Source organism: Ipomoea triloba, chromosome 15 (genome assembly GCF_003576645.1).
Source record: "Ipomoea triloba cultivar NCNSP0323 chromosome 15, ASM357664v1".
In the NCBI taxonomy this organism is placed as follows: Eukaryota; Viridiplantae; Streptophyta; class Magnoliopsida; order Solanales; family Convolvulaceae; genus Ipomoea; species Ipomoea triloba.
Genome location: NC_044930.1, coordinates 9,731,769 through 9,742,480, shown reverse-complemented (window position 1 = coordinate 9,742,480; position 10,712 = coordinate 9,731,769). Strand labels below are relative to the sequence as shown.

The 10,712-nt window shown below is 34.1% G+C and overlaps 2 protein-coding genes across 3 annotated transcripts; both read right to left on the bottom strand.

Moving 5' to 3' along the window:
- Positions 1-2,598: 2,598 nt before the first annotated feature.
- LOC116005661 (gamma conglutin 1-like) lies at positions 2,599-4,031 on the bottom strand. The gene has a single exon (XM_031245906.1). It carries the CDS (start codon positions 4,029-4,031, stop codon positions 2,751-2,753), a length of 1,281 nt encoding a protein of 426 aa, XP_031101766.1. The 3' UTR covers positions 2,599-2,750.
- Positions 4,032-6,944: 2,913 nt separating this feature from the next.
- On the bottom strand, positions 6,945-9,185 carry LOC116007308 (heavy metal-associated isoprenylated plant protein 34-like). 2 transcript variants are annotated; one of them, XM_031247953.1, is made up of 3 exons: positions 8,918-9,185; positions 8,752-8,830; positions 6,945-8,374 (listed from the first exon to the last, which is right to left on the bottom strand). In XM_031247953.1, the coding sequence occupies exons 1-3, from the start codon at positions 8,945-8,947 to the stop codon at positions 7,119-7,121; spliced, it is 1,365 nt and encodes a 454-aa protein (XP_031103813.1). In that variant the 5' UTR covers positions 8,948-9,185; the 3' UTR covers positions 6,945-7,118. The 2 variants fall into 2 exon arrangements, with proteins under 2 accessions (XP_031103813.1, XP_031103814.1); XM_031247954.1 differs by having other exon boundaries at positions 8,752-8,827; positions 8,918-9,183.
- Between the last annotated feature and the right edge of the window lie 1,527 nt (positions 9,186-10,712).

Here is a 10,712-nt window from a genome sequence, read left to right as displayed (position 1 = left end):
GTGTGGTGTATTTCTTAACATTGAGTGGTGCATTTCTTAACATTGAGTGGTGTAAACCGCACCTATCGACCGCACGGGAAGGCACGGCCACACCTGATTATGACCCTATATAGAAATCTGATCAAATGTGACCATATATATATATATATATATATATATATATATATATATAACGGCCTTTGTTCACATGAGGACTATATACTATATAGGACTGTTAAGACCCATTATAGCCATCCATAGATATTTAATAAATGGTTGAGATTAAATGTATGTAATGTCACTCTAGGATCACGTTAGATGTTGTGATGAAGGGCAAAGAAGTCCATTAGTAATATAATATGAACTGCAATTAAGGAAATGAAATAATTAAGAAGCATGACCGTGAATAGGAGTATTAAATATAGTAATAAATCAACAAGATTTATATAAAAATTGAATTTGGAATTGATAGCAACCGAAATTAGAGACACAACATTTTAAAAACAAAATGGTTTTGCATTATTTGTAGGTGCATGAATATAAAAATTGGACAAAATTGAGTTATTAATAGTCTATGAATAGTGTGTGCCAAGGGTTATATAATTGCGTGCCAAGTTTAAATATATTAAGTGCCAAGGGAAAAAATTTATACGTACATAATATTCACACAAGTAGATTAATACGGAGTAATAATTTTTAAGTCAATCACATTGTAATTCATTAATTAATAAATTAACCTGAATGTGGAATTGTCATTTTTTTATTAGTAAATTTCAAATATGCAGGCAAATTAATTCATACGTACATAATATATTGTGTGTCGTTGTGATGGAAGTTGTGTGCCAACATGCTATATTTTTTGTGTCACTTATGCTATATTCTGAAGGTAGTATAGTATGCAAATTTTGAAGTGAATATTGATAGCAACCGAAATTAGAGAACACAACATTTTAAAAACAAAATGGTTTTGCATTATTTGTAGATGCATGAATATAAAAATTGGACAAAACTTGAAGTTATTAATAGTCTATGAATAGTGTGTGTCAAGGGTTATATAATTGTGTGCCAATTTTAAATATTTTAAGTGCCAAGGGAAAAAATTTGTATATACTCAGTAACTAAAATGCATTGAATTCGGATATTTCCTTATTTTATTAATCCGTAAAATCAACGTGAGGAATTAAAACCCTTGACAAAAGACAAAACTATCCTCTAATACTTCTATATAGACAATAATTTGCCTTATTAAATCAAACAACTAATTAAAAGAACAATTAAATCTTTACTTTCAAAAAAAAAAAAGAACAATTAAATCTATCCATTAATTTTATTAAATCAATGGCTAATATGAGTCCTATTAATCCACTACAATCTAGTAGTCCTCATTCTATATATAACATTTTACTTTATATTTGGAATTATACAAAACATAATTAAACTGTTGTACATGATGATATCCATTTCACAATTCCTATTATTATACCCTAAATAATGTTAATTGATATCGATTATATGTATATAAATAATTAACATTGAAAAATTTTAGAACAAATTTATATATATTCAAATTTGCGTACAGCTAGTTTAAACTATTAAATTAGTGACTTAATTTTGAATTCTTTAACCTTAAATTTTTTTTTTCAGGGTCAACAATATCAGTTTTACATAGGACAAATGGTAAAATAGATCTTCTTAACTTTTGACAAAGAAGCAATTAGGCCATAAAATTTCAACAGGTTCCAATTAAGTACCTCAACTAGTCAGTTTGATGCATCAAGGCTTATTACTCGATTATACTAGTTAAATTATTTTTAAAATTCTAATTTACTATTTAATTTCCTAATCAGATCAGTATTAATAATACTATTAAACGTCATAATTTCCTAAGCAGTATTTAATTTCTTTTTCTTTCACAAGAAATTAAAAATCTCTGTCCCCCATTGTCACAGAGAAGGAGGCACCACAACCTTCTTCAGTCGATGAGGGCGAAGAAAGCCACACAATCGTTCAAAATTTATTTTTTTTAAAATAATTAAAAAATACATATTAACAAAATTTATGCAATGTCATTGATTTTTAACTAGTAATTTGTTAGTTACTGGTAAATAAGATTTTGATGGACCATTATAATGACTTTGGGTGTTTAATTGAAACTTTTTGAAGTTTGATGATTTCATTATTTTTTCGACAAAAGTTCTGTTTGTTTGTTTGTTTTTTTTTTGGTTTTACATATAATATATACATATTTAATTACAAATTAATTTTTTTAGAGGTACTAACTATAAATTATCAAAAAGTTGGGTGACCACCAACCCCTAATTCCGCAGTTACAGTGTTACACATTATAGTGAGTATACAAAGTTATTTAAAGAAAGTATTACATGGACTCTCATTTTTTACTCTCAATTTCTAGTTTCTCTCACAAATTTTTGATGTAGACCTTTTCCCTAAGACCCACATGATGAAAATATTCAATCCTTGTTTGTCATTCATATCCTGGAGTAAAATTGAGAGAATAGAATTTGATAGTATATACTATTCCAAAAAAAAAAGAATTTGATAGTATATACATGTAGTTGAACTCGTTATTTAATACCTATGAAATTTATTACGGAATATATTATATTTTCATAAACCCAAGAGAGTATTACAACGCAAGGAACAATCATACTAGACATGGATAAAAGGGGAACTACATGATGAACACAAACTACATATAGGAATCAAAATTTTATAGATAATTTTGGGTTCCATTTTCATTCTCACTTAACCTATGGAGATGAGGTGGATGTAAAATTGAAGTGAGCACAAGTTATGTGATTGAAGAACCTTGGTGGGCTGAAACCCAACCTAGACCTTGCTAGATCAAATTCAAGAAGATGATCTTCCATCTGATGAACACCTATGATGATCATCGGAGCTCTAGGGCTCATCAACCCTCCATCAACAAAACCTAGACATGAAACACCCTCTCGTGCTTGGACTAATGAGTTGGCCCCACCAATTGTCCACTTGGCACTCTGATCCTGCATCACAAAATGAATTTTGGGAACATTTGATGTGAAGTTCTTGGTGTCAAAGCACATCCCAAATGGTTCCACGGGCCGGACTTGACGCACCCCAGACATCGCGTTCGCAAAAACTTTAGAGAATATTTGGTACAGCGAACGGTCCAGAATCGTGTAAGGGGTTGTAGTGCTAATAATGGCTTCAACACCACCACCAAAGCTCCTATTTGTTGAGAAAAAAATAGAGGGTTTGGAGATTGGGTTGTTGTTGATCCTTATAGCCCTCACTTGTATGAAGTATTGGCCTTGTGAGTTCACATATAGAGGAGTGTAGAGTGGAGATTTAGAAGCCCACACTCTTGGCTCCACTCCATTGATGACATTCCCAAACCAAATAGCCCCATTCTTAGCAAGAGAAGAGGTGAAACACAAAGAGAATTGTGGCGAAAACCCGAAATGGGAAGACAATTGGTTGGGGAAAGAGACACTAAAATGGCCTAATCCAACTATCCCTTCAACATTTCTAGGCAAGGGTCCTTTGAGAAGAGAAGAAGAAGCACAAGCAAATAAAAACTTGGGAACATCCACCCAAGCTTGATTGGTTATTAATGTTTGAATGGACAAAACATCCTTAGCCAATTCCACAACTGCGGTTTTTTGTGTAAGGGGGTTTATCACTATGGCTGCACAAGTGTTGTTGTGGCAACCAGGCCTACTAGCTTGAGCTGTGCATCTATGGCAGTAATGCACCCCTGCTCGGGCGCAAATTGTGGAGTGGCAAAAAGGGGCTGTGTAGGTTGATGAAGAGTATCCGTTTTCGCAGTTCAGCTGCAAGAATTTGCCGTTGAGATCAACTAGAAATGGCAGAGACTGTTGAGGTGTTCCTTTTCGGATTTTCGAGACGTGGAGCCCCGTGGCTGCGTCTTTCTGGACTGGCAAAACCAGGGCGTTAGGCCTCGAGGGAGCTCTAATGGGAATGCCTTCTGAAGTTGTTGCAGTGACAAGGTTGAAGATGATCACAACAGAAAGACTAATAGAATCCATTTTCGATCGAATGGAAGGCTTTTGAATTGGCTCGACATGATGGTTATGACAAAATGGAAAGGATTTATAGTGTGATTTGGTGGCATGTTTCATGAGGTCATCAGGTGGTATAAGGATCATGGAGATTGTGTGTTGTTCTGTGGCTTTACAGCTTTGTTACCAAAAATATTCAGTTTAGCCGCAGCAAAGGTTACGTGTTTGAGTTTGTGTGTAAAATGTGACTGATAGATTTATCTTTTGTGCAAATTGAAGGAGAAAGAAAAGACCATTTGGAAAAGTATGTTTTTGCCTAAAATGCGATCGAGGTAGTGTTTGATAATCCTGGTTTACCCTGTTAACCATGTGTTTAAGGAATGTTTTTTGTATTTTAGTAGTCATTTACCATGTGTTTCCACATTACTGAATGTTTTTCACCTCTTTCTACATTTTCTTTTTAGTGTTGATAAATTCCGTAATCAAATCTATTTGTATTGAAAGATTAAAGTATAGAATACTCTACAACTTATTACATCCTTCCAAATATTCTATTTGAAGGACCTTGAGTTACATTGGGAGATTAAATCTTTTAGAGTAAGATTAAAGTATCCAATTAAATAGTGTCACGTAAGGAAAAAATTTAGGAGCAAAACTTTTGTATATATGAATGAATAGCATTACTCTTATAAAAACACAAGTTTGGGTGAGAAAATTAAGGTTTCTATTGTTATATATATATATATATATATATATATATAGACGAATTCAAGTAAGAACAAGACTTCATATAAAAAACAAAAAATAATTTCATCAATCTACGATCTATCTAGAATGATCATATGAACAATGGCTAAAAATTAATGGAAAATGTAGTGACCATTTCATAAATGTTATTAACTTTGAATGTGCATTGGGCGAAGCTTAAGATAGCATTCATTGATAACAAACCATGCACTATTATAACATATCAATGCAATTTACACAGTAACAAACTTGACTGCACTATTTTTTAGATCTTGATTTCATTGTTACTTATTAATGGATGTGCTATTAAATTTGTCTAGTCTACGTCCAAAGTTAATCATAATTACGAAAATGTCACTATATTTTCCCTTTTTCTTATTTTTCAACCATTAATCAACCTAGACAGATGAATGCAATTATTTCACATTTTTTACGCGAATACATATTCTCATGGCAATATCTACTATTTTTCCTTTACTTGTTTTCTTTAATATTTTTATTATTATTTTAAATTTAATTTTTGTATTTAATAATATTTTTAATGTAGCTTCTAGATGTAAATGTTAGTATCTCAATCATATGGTCCAGGCCCAGAAAGTGTTGGATTAGGCTTAAAGAAGACAAAAGTGGGTTAAGTGGCCCATCTTAGATCCCTGCAATGCCTTGGGCTTACTCTTTTAGGGAAAGGGAAAAGCAAAAAGACACCATAAAAACCAAGTGGTAGTGGACGGTGGAACTTGGAAGAAAGTAAATGGTCAAAGTTAGGAAAAAGTAAATTGAGATCCACTTTTAAAAATTCTAAAAAATAAATAATAAATTGTGAAAAGAAAATTTAGTAGTTTTTAAATTAGGGAATTAGACATTTTATTTTTAAAATGCTCAATTCTTTACAAGGTAATATATGTCCTATAATTTTTCAATCTATTACAACCTAAAGAATCAAATGCATCATCACCGAGATTCAATCATGTGACTAGTGACTACCCATTATTTTTTAATTGACTAAAAATACAAAAGATAAAATAAGATGGGGCAATTTAGAAAGGGTAAATAACAATTTTGGTCCTTAAAATAAAAGTGATTTGTCAAAGGCCTTGCGGTCTAGTGGCACCCAGTTGCATCCCACATAGGAGGAGTAGGTTTGAGCCTCAGTGGAGGCGATATTGACATTAACAGTGATTTTTAAATTCAATACTTCAATTACGTAATGCTACAAATGTCATCCTTAGTTAAAATGACATAATTATTATACCAGAATGTCACGAATTTAATTATTTCTAATACCATGTTAACTAAGTATGTCACGCGGAATCTTTATAATGTGATTTACCCAGAATATATATATTTGTGTGTTTCTTATTTACATATTTGGATTGGTCCGCAGTCCATAGGGGACCGACTGTGAAAAGCCGTAAACACAAATTTCGTATATTTCTGTATTTCTTTGGCCCACTGTACTAAAGATGATATTTTATCTGTTAGGTATTAGGTATTGTTGTATATATCAGGTTGTCTTACTTTTTACAATGGCAAAAACTTTATTCAATAAACTCACCTAATTACTTATTTCATATTGGGGAAACACAACTAATTCGAAACATCATTTATATACAATAAAATTAGTTATTTCAACTTTCACCAACTCAATCATGTCTTTCACTACTTTGTTGTTCTGCCTATAAATATCATGACAGAACAGGGTTATTTACTCATATTGTAATTACAAGGTTATAAGTTGCTGACCGAAATATCATGTCCTTTTGAGCAGGATTAACTAAGTTGTTCTGCCTATAAATATCATGACAAGATTATTTGTTGATATTGTAACTACAAAATTACAAGTTACTGACCAAAATTGGAAACAAAGCTCAAAGGTATTAGTTGTACCATGGGTGGGTATACATATATATAAAAAGAAATAAAGGCATTTTCATCATGTGTGGGCATGTGCAGAGTGGATTTTGAATACCTCTGAACTGGACAAGCTTCTTACTTACTAAACTCACTCTTTAGTCTTTACCAAAAGCAGAAGATGCATTGGCCAAAGTTATCACCTAAACCAAAAGCGCAAGATAGATGCATTTCCTTGTCACTTAGTGTACAAGAGATTATCGAGTGTTACTCTATTCTTAAATTTTTGTAATAAAATTAAGGTCTTGACTTGAGTATCGTAGCACAGACAGAAACCCAGCGTTTTCAAGGCAACAGGCAAAATTATCATTCCAAAAGGGCTAATTACCTAAACAAGTAGTAGGTGCAGTAGTAGACCAAGAAAACAGGAAACAGCACAAACTCATGATATATGAACTAGACCAAAACATAGTGCAGGGTGGGTGGTGAACAAACCTTAACTGTCTAAACAAATTTTTACATTATAGTACAGCTGCCGGTGTTTTCATCGCTGAACATGTGAGTGAAGTTGTCGTTGACGTGGGGAGGGGGCGGCCCGTAGCCCATGGCGGGGTGTGGCGGCGCGTACATCATAGGATGCCCGCCGTGCCCGTACATGTCATAGCCATTAGGCCGCGGCTGCTGGTATTGGTTCATCATCATTTGAGCCATGTAGTGTTGTTGCTGCGGGTTGTAAGGGTTCCCGCCCTGACCCATTGCCATCCCCATCCCGGGGAAGTAACCGCCACCGCCTTTCATTCCGCCAGCCCCCGGCGCCGGTAGGCCTTGGACCGCCGCCATATTCCCACCCATTGGGTAATTCCCCATTCCCCCCATTTGGCCCATTCCTTTCCCTCCACCTTCATGGAATCCTTGTTGCATATTGTTCATCATAAACCCTCCATTCTTTTGCCCGCCCCCGCCGCCTTTACCGTGACCTCCACCGCTGTTCTTACCGTCCCCCGGAAAACCACCGCCGCCACCGCCACCACCATTTTTGCCTTTACCCCCACCTTGATTTTGATTTCCTCCCTTTCCATTCTTCCCCCCATTACTATTCTTATTACCATCATGATGATTGCCACCACTAGGCATGCCCTTGAAGTGAACAGGGATATCAACCCCACCCCCTTTCTTGGCATTCCCACCATGATTATTACCTGCCCCACCCTTCAACATATTCATCATTCCACTAAAACCTCCATGCCCACCTCCACCACCACCACCGCCACCACCACCGCCGCCCATAAAAGGCATCGACTTTGACTTGGCAGGCGGCGGCTGGTGGTGGTGACCGCCGTCAAACCCGTCATCAAAATCATCATCAAAATCATCCGAATCGTCATCAAAATAATCCGAATCGTCATCAAACTCATCCTCCGGCAAATTGAACTTCACAGATTTCTGGTCCTTGTTGTGACCCCCTTTCAAATCCTTCCCCCCTTTCATCATATTCTGCATCATCATCATCTGCCCTCCCCCTCCCTTCTGCTCCTTATTCCCACCTTTATTCTGGGATTTCTGATCTTTCCCCCCTTTAAAATCCCCAATCTGCATATTCATAAACTGGCTGTTCATCATATTGAAGGCATTATTATTACTGTTTCCCTTCTGTGACCATAGCTCTGCATGCTTCCCTGACTTCACAAGCTTCTTTATAAGTGTTCCAGGATCAACATTCCCTGTTACTGTCACCCTTCCAAGATCCACATCAATCTTCACAGCATAAACTCCTATCATACAAACAAAATTACAATTAATTATATTAATAATACCCACACACTATAAGTTCAACAAAAACTGACAGTTGGACTGCACGTTTATATATATTATATGCGCTCTCACGCCCTCTCATGTGTCTGAACTTCTACATAGGTCAGTCTCTGATAGTTGGACTGCACATTTATGTTTATATATTATATGTTAAACACTCCTAATATGTTGTTTCTTATGGAAAATTTAAATTTGAAAACCAAATCTAAACAACCATGAAAAATAGTAAACTTTTAGTCAAATTGCAGGTACAACTATACGAAGAAGTCAAGCAAGTAGTATAAAGAAATTGCTTAATTAATATAATTATCACTAACTGTAACTAAATTAAGCTCACCTTCAATCTTCTGCAATTTCTTTTTCACTTTCTGCTTGCACCCATCACAGTGTATATTCACTCTAAGAACAGAGGTCTGCTAAAATGTACAAGAAGAATGCATAAAAACCCAGAATAATTTACAGTGCTAATTAAAACACAAAACCCAAAGTGAAGAAGCAAATACCTGGGTCTTCAACAGTTCTTGTTTACTCATCTTGTTTAACACACCCAAGATTCAAGGAACCTGGTAAACTGCCCTCCTGCTTCTCCCTTTCTTGTAATATTGCAAGCAAAAGGAAGTGGGTAAATGGGGTTTGAGGTGCTAAGCACTGGGAGAGAAGAAGAAGAAGATAAGAAAATGCAGAAGCTTGAGAGAAGGAGCAGAGAAGGAGGTGCAAAGCATATAATAAAGGGAAAATTGCAATTTTGAAGTGGGTTGTGCGCTGTTTTTGGGGAGGAAAATAAGGTGAGTCGGCCACATTCACTAGTCTAGTAGATATATCTAAGTAGATAAGAAGTCTCACTTAAAATTTACTTTGTTTGATTTCTGTCCAAAATATTAAAGATTCGTGTCTAAATTAAACTTTTGTAAACAAGTGTACCATTCCGTATCGTATTGTGAACCCTGGATTAAACTGACGTTATTTTGATTTTTAAATTTTAAAGAATTCTCAGTTTCTTACAAAGTTAATAATATATCCATGTACAGAATTCATATTCTTAAAGTACATAATTTCGTAACATAAGACACATAAATTAACAACGCAAAACACATACACATTTTATATACTACTATTTACTTATTTTCAAATCTGATTCACAACACAATACATGAATTTATAACATAAAACACATAATATGTTGTGTGTTACATCACTGCAAATCTATTCTTAAAAAAAAATCATCAATGACCAGGAAGAAGGCAACGTTTGGTGGCCTCTTTCTCTAGGAAGTGGCTATCGTCGCCTTCCTCCTGGAGAATAAGGCGACTGGCGTCGCCTTCTAACTCAGTTGAAGAAGGTGACTGTTAACAGTTGCTAACGGCGGATTTAGTCGTCTTAAACTTTCGTCGACGATGGATTTAATCATTTGAAATTTAATTATCGAATATTATAGGTGGGTGACTGGTTATTAGCCTTAGATGCATCAAACTGCTAAGTTTATGTATTTAATTGAACTTTTTTAAAGTCTGATTATTTAATTGCACTTTCGTATAATGTTTAGGGTCTATTTGACCCTTTTCCCCTAATTTTAATATATTAAAGATACATTATTTGAAACATGATTCACATAGAAAAATTTAATTCTTTATGTACAAAGTCGACCAAAGTTACTTAAGATTAGACTAGCGCAAGCGAAAAATTTAATCTATTAAAAAGAAAAAAAAAATAAAAAACAACAAAAAAAGGTGAGCGGTATTGGGCAGCACATGAGCTGTCACAGTGAAGAGGTCTGTCGGTTTTGATATCAAATCACAATATATTATTAATATCTACTGTGTACTTTGGTAGCTACCAGCTATAACTTAACTTTATATGATTTTTAAAATAATGTTTTCTTGTATCACAAAATTATTATGAAATGCTATCTCTGTGGTTCTCCACAACCAGTACAGCAGTACCTGCAGAAGGACCAAATTTTGACAATTTGACAACTAAAATCATGGTCTTGGCCTGGACCAGATTTTTATATTTCACATCTTTTACATTTTTCTTTTTGAATTTTGACATAATCAATTGCGTAATATTATATCTTCCTATTTTAGGTATCTAATTTGATTATTGAGAGTTATTTATAATTTAATTTCTTATAATATTTAATTTAGTATTAGGGTATAAATAAAATTATATGTATTTATAAATTACTCTGTACATTAAAATTATTATTAAATACATCAGATCTAATTATTAAAAAAAATTAAAAGAAAGTAAATAAAAGAGTTGATTTGATTCATATATAACTAATAAATCTGATAAATA